Source organism: Dermacentor albipictus, chromosome 5, assembly GCF_038994185.2.
Source record: "Dermacentor albipictus isolate Rhodes 1998 colony chromosome 5, USDA_Dalb.pri_finalv2, whole genome shotgun sequence".
Lineage (NCBI taxonomy): Eukaryota > Metazoa > Arthropoda > Arachnida > Ixodida > Ixodidae > Dermacentor > Dermacentor albipictus.
The window spans coordinates 35,539,250-35,555,457 of record NC_091825.1 but is presented as its reverse complement, the minus strand read 5'-3'; the positions used below and the strand labels follow the sequence as shown (position 1 = coordinate 35,555,457).

Genomic DNA, 16,208 nt, shown 5'->3' with positions numbered 1-16,208 from the left:
GGGCTAACATCTCCGGCATGTCATTAAAGCTTCTTTCTCTATTTTCTTTGGCTCTTCCGCCCATTTTGCAGTGTGTGTGTTTCTGGCCATTTATGGGAGGAGAGTCAAATTCGGGCCACAGGGTAAGCGCTGGGTGCGGTCTTGCCGAGCAGACCACATGGGTCAACTGGGGATGTGCCTGAACTTTGATCGGCACTGCGTATGCGGTATAGGTATGGCAGTGCCCATTCTTGGTCGATCCCCCTTAATGGACGTGGAAAGGTGACACAACGAGTGCGTACGTAGCCTTAAATATGATAAACTGATCGCACCTCACCTGCAGCAGACACCTCCGTGTCGAGCACTGCCTCTTGATGGATAGACAGACATTGCAGTAAGGTTGCAGCCAGGATAGGGATAGTGGGGGTTGCTACGGAGGTTCAACAAAGTTGCAGTAATTACAGTATACTGTGTCATGGTATCATTCAGCATTGTGGTTAGCAGCAAGGTTGCCACTTTGTGTGCTGATGTGCCCGTAAGGTTCCATGGCACAGATGGCATGGGGATATGCAGCACGCCACCGAAGAAAGTTATTGCTGACGCTGACAATCATCTTCGATGGTTTCTGCCGCTGTGGCTTTAAAACTGATAGATCATTCCTGAATACACAGCTGCAAAATAAGCAAACCGACTAAGAACACCAATGAAACAGACTGCTGCCTACTGATCTTTCTTTTTTCATGACCAAACAGCTTGACCTGCAAGGTGACTGAGCAGGAACATGTAGTACAAGTAGAAAGGGAGGTTACGATGTTTGCTTGGGCCTAGCACATTTTTTTAGCTGTAGAAATGGACTACAGTGTGTTCTAGAGCATAAAACACTGGACTTGGCAAGTTTTTAGAACTTTTGCTGCAGGGCAACAGCCAAGTATGAAACATTACATCCATGCCATCACACCAACGTACAAGCATTCAGGTTTCACCTCAAAAAAGGAAAAGCAAGTTTGGCCTTCACCATCTGTCCTATTAATCAACCTCTCACCTCAAAATTTATGAGAATGTAGTTTTGAAAGAATGTGTCATCAATCCGAAGTGGTGTAGTGATTTTGTGCAACAGCGTTAAGGGTGCAGTGTTGCAGAAAATCCTGCGTTGGCATACCTCGCCAACCGTCTTTTTGGCAAAAATCATTTCAAAGCATGCATTCCCAACCACTCTTTATCACCCAAGTTGCTCATAACTTGTATTTCATTCTTTACAGAGTTATTTCTCCAAATTTTGAGATTGACAGGCCAAAAATAAATGCCATGTAGAGAAAAAGAACACCAACAGCACATGCCTTGTATGTTAAACTTTCTCAGAATGAAATATTAGAAGTAGTAAACAGTAACAGGAGACCGGCCCGACTAGACAGCTCGCCTTCGTGCATAGCGTTCGCCACCAGCGTTTCCCAGTAAACATTACAGGTAAATAAGCTGCATTTGCCGGGAAGCGTTAAAAGCAGTTGGGGATCTTTGAATGCCATCACATTCCGCTTTTAAAGGCGAAGCTTAAGCGTCCTCCAAATTTTTTCCTTAACTGCCACCAGCATGGCACCACTTCACGCTAACTGCCTGAGCCACCTATTCCCACATAAATGACCAGTGGGTGCAGTCTTATTTCAGCGTAAATACGGCTTTTGTAGGCGAGCTGCAATCTCATAGTTTCCTCCATTTAATACTTGAATGTGGTTACCCCTTTTCTCGTGTTCTTACCCAGTTCTAGTTAGCATACGAGTCGTATGTAAGACTTCTGCAACGGTTTTTTTTTTTTTACAAGCCTAAAAATCAACATGAGTGTACACACTTGGTATATAGTGGTACCAAGTACTACCTAACGTCACTGCTAAGGTTTGGCTCGTGTTGACGGCAAGGAAGGCACTAGCCCTTACTTAGACGGCCAAACAACTTTGGTGATCAATACAGGTAGTTGGGCACATTGGTTGAGCATTACGAACACAGAAGTGCTGATGACACACACAGGTGAAAGAAAGCATATTTTCAAATGGTTTATTTGAAACCCTGTCATCAAGTACATATTTACATACATATGACATTCAATCATGTGCACTGCACTCGTGGCATCCAAAAAGCAGTTTTATTTAGATGACTGATACATTTTTCTTTTATACGCATAACTTTGTATTGAAAATAAGCCTTGCCCATTGACTGTAAGCTAGCACAGTACAGCTATCAAATTGGGAAGTGCAGGTGCACTTTTTGCACCTGCAAATGAACCAGTTGAAAGCATGCACTATGTGTGTTTTGTCCTTTCGAAGGCCTACAGTTATTAAGTGCATTGACCTGCTTGTAAGTTTGAGTGGTGCCACAGAAAGTCTGACAGCTGCAGATGTGCCTGTCAAATACAGAGTACAAACATATTCTTCAGGCCAGCCAGCTGCAAGCATTCTTTGTCACTGGGCCCACTTCTGTTAGCTACCATCAACTATTGGCAACTACCGCCAAGTTCCACAACTGCTATCTAGAACCATTTCGGTGCACCATTGCGGAGACAAGACCCTCAATTCATTTTACAGCTTCGAAGCATTATCTCATTATCATTGACTTTGTTGCACTGCTTGTCACCCGATCGATTCTGTTAGTTCTTGTCCTGGTCTTGGATGTTCACATTTTCCAAGCCTGGTCTTCATATTCTACAGGAGTTACATCGTTCACATTCTACACGTACCACTTATGCCTACCCTTGCCACATCATCCATACATGCACACATTCACAGTGTCCTACACTCAACTTCTGTCTTAGTCGCACTTATCACTTCTTAGTGTCAAGCGTCCTACTGCCTTGTTTGCCAACTTTCTGTTCACCTTCTTTCGCGACCTCCTCATCCGTGCCGTCTGATCTCTCTTTCGCAGCTGGGCCTTGCTTTGTCTGAAGTAGCGCGGCTTTCATCATGCCAATGCTGGTCAGGTCATCGCGCTCAGTACGCTCCCAAGAGTGAACGCGGAAGACGCTGAAGTAGCGCAGCACGTTGTGCAAATCCTTTTCATCAAGGCTGTACTGTGCAGCCAGGGCCTTGGGACTGAACGTGTTTGGGTCATTCTTCGCATCGGCCAGCAGCTGCGTTGCCTGGCGCAGCGTCAGTCGCCCCCGGGGCACCACACTCGGTTCGAAGAAGCCGTACTTGTACTGCTGCGGTGCTGCCCGGCTCTGTGGAAGTGGCCGGCCCGACTCAAGTGGCGTACTTTGTTGTGCCTGACCAGAGAAGAAGAAGAAAAAAAAATGCGAAAGCAAGAGGAAGAATATGGGTGAAGATTGTGACAAAGCAGGGGGAAATATTCTCGGGCAATTACTCCCAGGGATACCTTCACTCTCGTGAGATTCCCCATGACTAGCATCATATGCATTGATCTCTATGGGCGACAGCGTTCCTGAAGGTGTGCTAAAAATGCTGTCGCCCATAGGGGCTGACGCACCTGGTGCTAGTCATGCAAAATCTCGCAAAAGTGAAAGTATCCCTAAAAGTAATCGCCATAGAATAGTGCTGCAGAGCTATACCAAGAATGCTGTACGAGTGCACGAAGCTAATTGATACTCAAAAGCAAAAACAGTGAGAGAGTATAAGGCACTCGTCTTGCCTCGTTTGAGGCAGTTTCTGTACCTTGCGATGCTAAAGGCATAAATGCTAATCTAGAACCCAAACTAGCTGAATTGAAGCTCCTGCAGGTACTTGATATTCTAGTGGAGGTTAAAGGGACAATGAAGAGAAAAAGAATTTGGTCTGTATTAGTAAATTACCATTCTACAAAACCAAAAGGCCACTCGTACCATGAGAAGAGGCGTCATAGTTCAGAAAAGACATAAGAATAAAAGACGCGGTGATGCTGCCTTGTAAGTTCTCACACTAGCTTGCCACGACGTCGTAAATTTTGACTGAATCTGGTTGGCTCTGGTTAGCTTTTTATTCATAGAGATAGAGTACATTGTATCCTATGGGAGGCAAGGGCTGAACCTAACGGGTTTCAAGAACTATTCGTCACATCGACACAAATGCAAAATTTTAATCCATGACATTACACCTGGGGCGTCCAACTCTCCAGTGGATGAAGTTGGGACAGGGATGCGGGTGGACCATGTCAATGCCAGGAGCCACCAATCTGTATGTGCAACAAAGTCTCACAGTATTTTGTTTGTTAGTCCTACTACATATTCATGTGGTCCTGAATGACTCTGCTGCTGGGTAGGCACAGTTGGTGCACGGAGGTGCCAGTTGTTGAGCAAACACATCGAGTACCTATCTACTGCTCAATAATTTCCAGTCATCCATAAGGATGCCCTGCCTGTAGACAGCTTAGTCGTTTGTTTTCTCGATTTCTGCAAAGGAATTTACCACTTGGACAATCTTGTCACAATTGCACAATTTAAAACTATGTGTGCCAATGTAGCATAAACTTTGCTTCTTCAATGACTATAGCAATTTACTCCCATCTGGTGATTTGCTTCTGCAGTGTTTCAATATCTGAAGGGTGTTTTCTTCTGGTTTTCTATTTATTTAGAAGACTTCACTATTCGCATATGCCTAGTAATTTGAGACTGCCAGAAGAGACCCTTGTAGCGGGCATGAATAAACTATCAGAAAAACTTTTGGATGCTACAGACGCACAAAAGGAGCACAAACCACACGCGCTCCAGATCAAGGGTGCGTGTGGTGTGTGCTCTTTTTCTATGTCCTGTGTGTTCATAGCGCTCTAAGTTTTTCTAATATGCATTAGCAACCAGCCCACATATCCATCCTTTCACCATAAATACACTGCTGCTGATGATAATATAAAACGATGACGAACGCCAGGCTCAAGAGCTGTTAGCATTGCAGAGTGGGTGTCAAAGAAAGAGGAATACAGTCTAGCATGGCTAAGAACTAGAAGGTGCGATAAAATTACGAAATTGGTGGCATAGGATGAAGTTAGCTGGCCTAAGTCGGGGGTAATTGGAGATCGCTAGGAGAATACTTCGTTTTGCAGTGGACACAAAATAGGCAGACAACGAACACTCCTTTCACACACTTCCGAACAAAATGTGACAAAAAGAGCGACCGGCAAAAGGAATCGTACCTGCGACTTCGGATCTGACGAGACCACCTTCACGCCTTTCAAACGCTCCAAAAGATCCTCCCGTTTTTCAAGCACCTTGCTTGCATCTGTGGGAGTAAAAGCAGGGACAAATTATGCGACATGCAGACAAGCTGTAAAAATTTTACGTGCTTCGTTCTCGCTCAATTTTCGCAGCGAGATCGCGCTTGTTTTAATTTTTACCCACCCTCTTCAAAGAAACACACAGCATAACGGCGTGCTTTTTCATGGAGGAAGCCGGTAAAAAAAAAAAAAAAATGATGCTAAGTGTTTGGCGAAGGATGCGGTCCAAAACACGCAATCTTTTTGCGAAGCTTGATTAACAACAATGCAGCCATGGGCTCTAAAATTTACAAAACACTTTAAAAATACGTTGGTGTAGAAGTGCAGGTCACTGTGCAGAACAATGACAAGTGAGGGAAAAGCATCTGTCATCATTCCTTCTGTCACGCTCCACAAGATTATTCATTCAGTGGAAGCAAGAAAGCCACACGCGCTGTGCGACATCCATAAATTTGCGCAAAGCTCGTTGTAGTTCATTTGAAGGTCAACATCACAAAAACGCAGTTAGCAATTGGGAAAGCCACGGCAACTTAACTAATTTCAGCTCTATTTCCTGGGTCTGCGGCCTAGAAACACAACAGTACAGTAACGCGAGCATATCTCCACGCTGAAATACGTTCTTACCGGCAAGCGCCGTCTCGGGTTCGTGCTTGGCGTCGCTCGGATGACGAGGAGCCGCCTTGGGTTTTCCGACGCTGATAACCTTGTCTACACGGTTTTCGATATTAAAATCCCTGACGGGCTTGCTAACGAAGGCCGCCAGCCGGTTTCCCATAATAAATACCTAAAACTAGCAAGGTAAACTGCTTGTTTATTTTAGTTTTTGAGAACACATGGCTATTGCAGACTGCAACCAAAAGCCAAAGCCACGCTTATCTGGATTGACTCGGATTGATGAAGCATGAAAAAAATAAAAAGCTTCACGTAGGATGGCTGCGATGACGTCGAGTGCCTTTCCGCACACCTTCATATAAGATAGTTAGAACTTCGTCGTTTCATTACGAAGTTCAAGATAACTCCACCGTTTACATCTTTGATACTCACGCACAACAGAGATTCTATTTTGCGAAGAAAAGAGTTTTAGCAACTACAGGCGGCCAGCCGTCGCTTAGCAACGACGCTAGGCATCGTCGCTAGGCAACAATAAGCAACAACACATGTAGCAGACGTTCCTCACGAGTGTCGTGCATTTCAGCGCTTTGTGCGGTCTCGATTATCATTTCTGCAGTTGGCGCGTATCAACCGACGCAGAGATGGCTGTTACTATGGAAAGAGTGCATTTGGTACCGTCAGACGACGATGACCTATATTCAGGCTACAACGAATTCGATCCTTCTTTAGACATTGACGTAAGTTCGACGCACTCACGCTCACAGCATCTGTTTTGCTATATGAAATATATGCATTTTTTCTTCCATTGTTTTTCAGGGCTTTACGCAAGACGAAGGGTTCCAGAATGCTTCTAGAACCAGCTACGGTCGAAGACCTCCGGTAAGGTGCCGCACTGTTCTCGCGGTGTCACACGGCGCACTTTTGATCGCGACCAAGCCCGATCCGGATCAAATTTCTCGGTCGTAATTGGCTCCTTTGCACAAAATGCGAAAGAGAGCCAATCGCAGTCAAGAATTTCGATCTGGATCGGTGCCGATCGCGATCAGAAGTGTACGTGTGACACCGGTATAACATATCTTTCGTATGTACATGGAAGTGCATATCTCGCTTAAACTCTTCGAAAAAAATGTTTGCGCTTACCGCTGCGCTGTTATTGCCCACATTTCGCAGAAAGATAGCATTTTGATGTCTACGTCGTTCAATGTAACACTTGGCAAGTTTATTATTTGCCATCGGTTAAAAAAGTTATTAATGCGGAAATCCACTGCAATTGTCTATACATAGTATGCACGTACGTCATTCAACGATGCTCCGTGACTTCCGCTTTACGGCAGCGCCATCTTGGGGAACTTATGGGCCTATGCGCGCGCCTGTTGATAAGGTACCCCAAGATGGTGGAAGGTAGCAGAAGCAGACGACAGCAGTGGATGTGACGTCACGTGCATACTATGTATAGTATGCGCAAGTATACCCCGAATTTCAGTAGGCCCACCCCCAAATTTCAGTTTGACCCAGGCCAAAATTTAAGGAGGACCACATATAATTTCAAGTTGGCACACTCCCAAATTTAAGTTATCCCACCTCCAAATTTAAGTAGGTCCACTCTCAAATTTAACTTCGCCCACCCCAAAAATCAAGTTGGCCCACCCCTAAATTTCAGTTGGTCTGCCTTCATATTCAGTTGGCCCACATCCAAACTTCATTTGGTCCACGTCCAAATTTCAAGTTGGCCCACCACCAAATTCAATTGCCCCCCCCCCCCCCCCCAGATTTCAACTTGCTCCACCCCCAAATTTCAATTAGCTCCTGTAAGAATTTCAAGATGGTCCACGCCCAAGTTGAATTTGGCCCATGTCCAAATTTCGATTGGCCTACTTACAAAATTAAAGTTGGCCCACCCACAAACTTTAAGTTGGCCCACCTACAAATTTCATTTAGCCCGGCCCACCCCACACTGCTATCGTTCACAGCGCGAACAACACACATATATTCTGGCATCACCTATCTAGAGAACAACAAATGGCTTCACATATTAAACTATCAAATCGAATCATCACAGGCCCTGCGTCAATAGCGAGAGAATTCAACGTTTTTTTCAGACGGTATTCACAAGGACCGCTTCTTTCACTCCCTTTCCAGCACGTCACGTGATTTCAAAGACCCAATGCAGCAAATCACGATAACCGAAGACGATATTTTATGTCTACTGCGCAAACTTGACCTCGAAAAGTGTACTGGCCGTGACCTTATTAGTAAAACCTTTCTGCGCAGATACGCGTGTTTGGCATCGAAATAAGTGCACAAAATCTCCACGGTGTCTTTGATGACGTTAATTGATACGTTGATACCCGAAGATTGGCGCTGTACCAATGTTGTGCCAATCCATAAATCCGGTTCCAAGTCAGACCTGAACAATTACAGGTCAGTGTCGCTCACAAGCACGTGTTGCAAGGCTTTGAGCACACAATTTACAAAGCCATTGGTTACTCACCTTGAACAGAACTATCTTTTGAGCCATCAACAGCATGGTTTCAGGTCTGGCTTGTCAACCACAACATCATTTGGGCTGGTTGGTTCATGATTACGAGCAGCAGACAGCGCTAAACAACAGGACAAGGAGATGGACACAGACAACAGCGCTGCTCGTCACCACAACACAGTTAGCAAAATGAACGCACGACGTTGCTAACGAACTTACTAGAGGAGGCCAAATTGATGCTGTCTTTTTCCATCACTCCAAAGGTTTTGATGTTGCTCCCCTCGCCGAATTACCTAACTTCATGCTTATGGTATTCATAAAGATGTTATATCCTGCATTTCATGCTACGTTACTAATAGGAAACAAGTCCAAAAACAAGAAAGGGGCTGGCAGATGGAATGGCACACTGTGGTATAAACTTTTTTAAAACAGGGTTGAAGTGCCTCAGACAGGCTGGCCAACGTTTCGATAGGTGGACCTATCTTCGTCAAAGGCGGCCTCGTCATCCTCGGCGTGTTAGTTTTAAAGGGTTAGTGCAGTGACGTCACGTGCGGGTGTTGTCTGTGAATTCCTGTTCCTCTGAGGAATTGAGTGTTTCTTCTGATCTGCCGTAAGGATCGGATTTGGCACCATATCATTTTTAATTTATATCAATGACATACAATGCTGTGTTCACCAGACGGTACATACACGACTTTTCGCAGACGACTGCGTCATATACAAATCAGTGCTTAACGGTTCAGATCAACTTACGTTAAGTGACTCTACATTCTATTCAAAAGTGGTACAAAGGCATGGGGTATGAGACTAAACACTGCTAAAACAAAGTACGTTTCGTTCACTCAGAGAAAACACCCGCTTGACTTTACATACACCTTTAGACAATACCTCACCAACCGGAACTTCGTGCATAAAATATCTGGGGGTAACTATGTGACAAATAACTTAAGTTGGGAAGCCCACATTAATTAAATTTGCCGTAGTCCGCCAGCCTTTGACCGTGCTTTTGGTTGCTTGGAACAGACGCTGAATTGACGCAGCTTCCGCAGAGGCGGAAAAGAAAAGCCGCAAAATAAGTTAATCTTCACATTCAGTGGTGTGTTTTGTCTTACTTAACTGTTACTGGTAAGGTGTGTATGTTTTCTCTTCCCTAGCTTAAGGTAACGGAGATGAAACCATGAGATTCTTTTCAGAAGCGTTCTCCCTTATGAGCGTTTTGCCTCCGTAGTTTTCCCTTCATAGCCGCAGAAAGTTGTCCACAAGTATAGTAGGCGAATGGTTTCCATTTTTACACGGCCGATAAAACTGCTATCCCTATTTCGCATAGCTGTGCACTAATTGCTATCGCAACGGATGCTTCGGCTTGCGAGCTAAACTGCGGCATTGTTTTGTTTTTTTGCGCAGGCTTTGAGAAAAGCTATCGGCGGGACGATTCGCCAATCGCACTTCCTCGCTTGGTAAAATCATGAACGGTCTCTCCATAAAACTAAGCTTGTGTGACGTCAGTGCGTAATGAACCTTTAATTATCATTGTTTATCCGCTAATTGGCGTGAGAGATACGATCCATATAGGCGCTGCGTCAAGTGAACGGCCATCGAAGTGGCGCGGTGCACCACCACGCAGTGCGCGTAAAGTTTGCCCGCGTTCAATTGTGTCGCGAGCATTGCTGAAGTGAGGTTTGTCCAATATAACCTTGGTGGTTGTTATATGGACGACAACGCCGTTCTCGCCCACAGGGACAACTACGTCAGCACTCTCCCTTTCCCTTTATTCTGCGACGGCATTTCGAAGTAACGATGAATAAAGCCTAGCTGGCATCCGATTTTGGGGATTGATTCCTGCTTTAATGCGAAAGCATTATGTGCCCCATTACGCGAAAATCCGGCGTCATCAGCGTCGCCACTGGGCGATGGTACCAAACATGGCCGTCGACGGAAAGAGTTAAAAAAAAAGAAACTTAAAAATTCTCGGATTGACGTCAAATTTATAAGGGGGGCTCCTGTAAAGAAAGTAAATAAACGGATTTGAAGATAAAATTTGCTCAGTTTCGGTTTTGGTGGGATTTGAATGCGGACCTCCAGATTCGAGTACGCTTCCCCGAGGCCGCCGCGGCTCCACGGTTCTGGTTGTGCCTGGTGCGTGCAATGCACTTGTCGTGTGCACCAATGGGGAGGAGGTGGCGCCACGTCATGAATGTATAAAATAAAACGCGTTCATGACCAGCTGACTAGCCCTTCGAGTTGTGAACTATTCGCGGGCAAGCGAGTGCGTTGAGACGTGTGGCGCGCTTTCATTTGGAGGCGCAGTTACAAGAAAGCGGGCGAGAGATTGCGCGGATAAAAACATTTCACCAAAGGGCCTGTAATGCTTTCGCATCCCCACACGTAAGCAGTCTTAAGTGTCTCTGCCGAGCTTCATAGTAATAACCAAGTTGGTATATTTATTTCTATAGTAAGCAATTCTTTTCTTTTTCTGACAGACCGAAAGTCCCCCTCGTGATATATTCGTGATCGCGTTATTTACGTTGAAATATGGTATTTGCTCTCTTTTACTACACAACATTACCGAGCTGGTTTACACAAGGGGCCGCAAGCTATGTGTTTAGCATCCTCAACAACTTGATAGTCATATGCTGAAGCCAGGACTTGCGTCGTGAACTTCATTGTGTACGTTATTCTACATTTCGAAAGTGCTAAAAAAATTGATGCCACTCATCCATCCCGTCAAGAACTTCTTATTGTAACACACGACAACTGAAATATTAGAAATGTCACACAGACATGGGAACACCAGAAAGTATTTCCAATTGACACCTGAACTTTTACAATTCATATTGGTTCTCTATACAAGCCAAGTTTGTAACTCAAGTTCTGCGTTCAATAATTTTTAAATATTACAGTCTTGAAAGTAGAGCTCACGTTTATTTTTTGTTTTTTGCTTCGCCATTCGCTCGTTTAGTATTGCTATCGTAATGTGGTGTACCCAAACCCTCAAACAGCACTTTGCAACGCTCTTGTGAAAGGGCTCATGCCCTTGTGTTCAAGCCCAGCTTTTACAACAGAATCTCTGGCTGGGCTAGTTGGTGCAAATTATTGATCAGGAAACCTACGCAACATGGAGACGCGTACGCAAGATAAGTGGCCAGAACGAGCACTGGACTTACAACTCTTCCCTTGTAAGTCCAGCGCTCGTCCTGTCCACGTATTCTCCTGTGTACACATTTGTCTCGCTGGATTCCCCAATTGAAACACAGTAACTGCACGGAACGTACACGGCACAATTAAAACAGAGTTTGTCATCGTACAAGCGCACCACATATGCATTTGAGCACAACGCGAGACCACTGTAAGCCAGCAGCGAAATCCCATGCTTTCCTTCTAACATGTAGCCCTAGCATGCGCTACATTGAAACCGCAAGCAATGACGTGCCCAACGAGTATTTGTAGGATGAAAACGTAAATTTAATATTGACATATGCGCATCTTACGAATACATTTCCCAATCGTTGCCAATTGAATCAAACGCGCCCACGACGTACGACAGTCCTGAGTGCTACGAGTGAAACGTTACACCCGGCGTCATCCGCGACTGGTTCAGCTTGACATACTGACGCGTTGCACTGGCCTCGGAAAGCACGCCACAATCAGTTGAGCGATGTTGCAACGGCACACAACCAATCAACACCACGAATACACTCTGTGCTCTGCAACGATCGCTACGGCGGTTCGGGCTTGCCGCGAGCAAGATGGCGGCAGCCGGCTTCACTTTTCGAGAGCCACCCCCACTACAGAAGTTTAAGTATATAACCTTCTTGGTTGCCCGCATGGAGTTTCTCACTATATTAACTCGAGGGAAATCAGGCGCCACCGTCTATGAGAGTTTTCTAACGAGCGCTGTGCCGTCATAGGAATGACGGTATATGGGTGTGCGAGGCTCGTGTTATACGAGGCTGTGTCTAAAATGTGCGTATGGCTGCACGGATAATGCGTTCTTAGAATAAAACCTTCATGAAATGTTTTCGTTCACCCGCATTAAACTCTTATTGCGATAGTAAATATACGGACACTCTAAGCGCATTTCTGCCGTCTGTGTTGGCGTCACCCTAGCCGTGAGATTCCGTATCAAGTACAAGGGCGATAAAATCTTCACCGCGCTCCATGTGCTGTATGCGCGAGTGAACGCATGCGAGGGTGAGCCGGCGATCGCGGCTCATGCTCGCGCATGCAAGCGAGGAAAGCGGGGAGGAAGCCCGCCGTCTTCCGTCGCGCATAAGGGTCCGGGGGAAAGGTTGGGAAGGGGGGGCGGTAGCGCTTTGCTGTTTTTACAATTGCTAGTAAGTACAGTGGGACTGGCACTTCCCGAGGCGCCCGACGTTTCTGCGCAGGCTCGAGTGATAGCGGGTGCGAGAGAGAAAATCTGGGGACTTCTGCTCCTCCTGGCTTTGCCTAGGCACTTTTGCTACTTCTGACTTTGCCTAGGCACTTTTGCACCTTCTGACTTTGCCTAGGCACTACGGAGACGTTTCTTTGCTCGTGTTGTATGCGTCTGTCTCCTAGGCGTGCCAGAATTGCAGAGTGGGGTCGAGTCTGTTTATACGATCCAACGCTGACTGCTGGCGCGGTGAAACAGCTGAAGCAGTGAATGCAGACGCACCATTTGGTGATCGTTGGGTCTAATAGTAAGTTGGACAGACTTCTTTGCGCCTGCGGCGCTGATACTGAGTCAATCATGCTGGATTAGAACTTTGCGCGCCTTACGGCACTCTACCCTTAAAAAAAAACAAAAAAAAAACATTCGCTGATTTTCCCGGGGGAGCAATAGGGGCCCCAGTAGAGGTCGGGGCTGCTCTCCTTGAGCAGCACCTTTGCTCTTGGCAGGCTTTTAGTATGCTGCGGTCCGCGACTTATGAGGATCATTTATGAGTTATCCCCTTTAAGTGAAATGAACGCGCACCGCCTTAGCTACTGTGGTTGAACACGATTGCCTGATGTCACGCCGTGAGGATTATTGGCTTTGCATCTCGCCCACGTTAGGTTAGCTTAGGTTTATGTTAGGTTTAGGTTAGCTTAGGTTAAGTTAGCGTAAAAGGTGTTGGGGTGGCACGGCGTGTTCGCACAGAGGTTACGCCGTGCGGATTATTATTTGCGTCTCGGCCACGTTACGTTAGCGTTAGGTTAGGTTAGGTTAGGTTAGCGTAAAATGCGTTAGGATGGCGCGGATTGCTCGTTTTTTAAGCGTTTGTCCCATAGGTGGACCGCCATTACGGCGTGAGGTCGAGCTTGTTTAGGCTATGACGCTGGCTGCGGCGCGGTGAAGCAACTGAAGCAGTGAACACCGACGCTCCATTTGGTGATCGCTGTGCCTAAAGATACGTCGGAGAGACTATCTCGCGCCTGCGGCGCTAGTGCTGAGTCAGTCATACCGCAGTATAACTTTGTCGCGCCTTCGGCGTTCTACCTTCACAAAGAAAAAAAAAACATCTCTGATTTTCCCGGGGGAGCAATAGGGGCCGTATAGTAGAAGCCGGGCCTGCTTTCCTGAAGAAGTATCTTCGTTTTTGGCAGGCTTTTCGTATGCTGCTGTCCGCGACTTATCAGGAGCATTTTTGGGTTGTCCCCTTTGAGTGAAATAAACGCACAGCGCCTTAGCAACCGCGGTTGAACGCGATTGCCTGATTTCACACCGTGAGAATTATTGGCTTTGCGTCTCGTCCACATTAGGTTACGTTATCGTAGATTAGATTAGCGTGAAGGGCGTTAGGGTGGCGCGGCGTATTCTCACAGCGATTACACTGTGCGGATTATTGTCTGCGTCTCGGCCACGTTAGGTTAGGTTAACATTAGTTTAGGTTAGGGAGGATTACTGGCTTTGCGTCTCGCGCACGTTACGTTAGGTTAGCTTGGGCTTACGTTAGGTTAGGTTAGTGTAAATGCGTTAGGGTAGTGCGGCGTATTCTCACAGCGGTTACTCCGTGCGCATTGCCGTCCTTGCGTCTCTGCCACGTTAGGTTAGATTAGTGTTACGTTAAGTTAGGTTAGCGTAAAAGGCGTTAGGGTGGCGCGGCGACTCGCGTTCAACCGCGGTTGCTAAGGTGCTCTGCCTTCTAGATATTCAGTATATGTGGCCCGGCCTCTACTACGGTCCCTACTGCTCCCACGGAAACATTTGTGACGTTATGTTGAAGGTACGTCGCCGTAAGGCGCGATGAAGGTATGATCCGGCGCGACTGACTTAGCACGAGCGCCGCAAGCGCGAGACAGTCTGTCCGACACAGCCTTTGCCAAATGGGGCGTCAGTGTCCGCTGCTTCACTGTTTCAATGCACCGGCAGCCAGCGTTCGAGCGTAATGAAGCTCGACCTCATTCCACAATGCCGGCACGCCTAGGGACAAACGCATACAACACGCGCAAAGAAACTTCTCCTCCGTGGTGCCTACGCAGAGTCAGATATTCAATGAGCAAAGCCCCCGCATGATGATTCGCTGCTCAGCGCTCGCCCCGAGCGGACGTGCGCAACGAGAGCTCCGCCGAACTCTGAGCGCTCCCTGTCATCGCTGGACGAACGTTGGCCGCCGCACTGCGCCTCGCCTAAACATCGGCGGCCTCGGCCGGTCCGAGCACAGGGCCCCCGATTCCGCGCCGCACTGCAGACGCTTCACCGCCGCCGCCTTTGACAGCTAGGGCTGCATCGCAGCTCGCGCAATCAACCACGCTGAACCCATAGGGCATGAACATTAGTGACGCTTCACAGGGAGCATTTACGTGCGTGACCCCTTCAGCACCACGGCAGGACGATGCCACCACCATAGTCTTGAAGTTGACTGGTGGCTTCAACCTCTCCTCAGTAGCACCAATCGAGTTGAACCTACAAATTCGTCGGGCGGCCCACCTTGCCAAGCTTTAGAGACAGGACACAGTCGTGAAAATTCGAACCGCCCAAAACCTCATCGCCATCGACACGTACCGTGCATCGGCCACCACCAAACTACTCGCCTTACAGTCCGTGGATGTCTGTGGAAAATCGCACCCTGTGAGTCTGTACTGCGCCAACGACCCACAAAGCGCCCGCGCCGTCCTGCACGGCGTGCCACTCTCCTTTTCAGAAGATGCCGTACGGGAAGAACTCCTTATTCTGGGCCGAAAAATCCTGTCTTTTCGGTGGCTTGGCAAGACGGCGTCTCTAATCATCACGGTAGAGGGCCCTGAAATACCGAAGAGCGCCATCCTGCTTTCAGCGGTATACCGGCGGTACTCACCGAAGCCGAAATGCCTGCAGTGCTGGCATTGTTACAGCCTGAAACACGGATCTGATGTCTGCCCCAACGTCTCGACATATTCGTGCTGCAGATCTTGTGGGCAACATTTCTCTCCTACGTCAACTCCTCACAGTGCTATATGCGCTGCTGCAACTGCGGGGGTGACCACCCCGCTACGGACGCAAACTGCCCACACCGCCGCGCTGCAGAGGCACTTGGCCGACGCAAACCACCGACACGCATCAATCCGAATCACCAAGCAGCCCACCATCTCTCACGGCCGCCTACTCGAGAAGACTCCGGCGTGCCAATGAGCAACCGGTATTCGGCACTCGACGCCGACTGTAGCCGCAGCCGTAGCCGGAGTTGCGACCGGGGCCAAAGTCACACCCGCAAGCCCAGTCAAAATTGTCCCAAACAGAATCCGAAGCCCGCCCACAAGCAGAAGGTGGGCTTCAGACAGAGTCAGACAGCTAAATCACAATGTGATCAAGATCCGCGCTGTCCTTCGTGGCAACAAATATACCTAAACCTGAGCCTGCTGCTGATAACCCTAACTGGCCTGCGCTACCTGACCAGCGACAGACGCAGTCTACGCCTTTAAAGGTGAGTGGCACAGCTCTCACAGAAACTGCCCCCACTCCGCAACGCTCCCCTCTGAGCTCAGACCTTCTGTCAGAGGAGTTAGATGCACG

At 47.4% G+C, this 16,208-nt stretch overlaps 2 protein-coding genes across 2 annotated transcripts in view; one reads left to right on the top strand and one right to left on the bottom strand.

Annotated features, from left to right (window-relative positions):
- Nucleotides 1–2,008: 2,008 nt before the first annotated feature.
- On the bottom strand, nt 2,009–6,045 carry LOC135908098 (NADH dehydrogenase [ubiquinone] 1 alpha subcomplex assembly factor 4). Its single transcript, XM_065439850.2, has 3 exons — nt 5,791–6,045; nt 5,086–5,171; nt 2,009–3,229 (listed from the first exon to the last, which is right to left on the bottom strand). The coding sequence occupies exons 1-3, from the start codon at nt 5,939–5,941 to the stop codon at nt 2,789–2,791; spliced, it is 678 nt and encodes a 225-aa protein (XP_065295922.1). The 5' UTR covers nt 5,942–6,045; the 3' UTR covers nt 2,009–2,788.
- A 299-nt stretch (nt 6,046–6,344) lies between these two features.
- nompB (intraflagellar transport protein 88-like protein nompB) overlaps nt 6,345–16,208 on the top strand; it is a 169,529-nt gene continuing 159,665 nt past the window's right edge. Inside the window, exons 1-2 of the mRNA XM_065439849.1 lie at nt 6,345–6,515; nt 6,595–6,657. Coding sequence (XP_065295921.1) covers nt 6,420–6,515; nt 6,595–6,657 — 159 coding nt within the window. The 5' untranslated portion in view covers nt 6,345–6,419. The remainder of the gene's footprint in view (nt 6,516–6,594; nt 6,658–16,208) is intronic.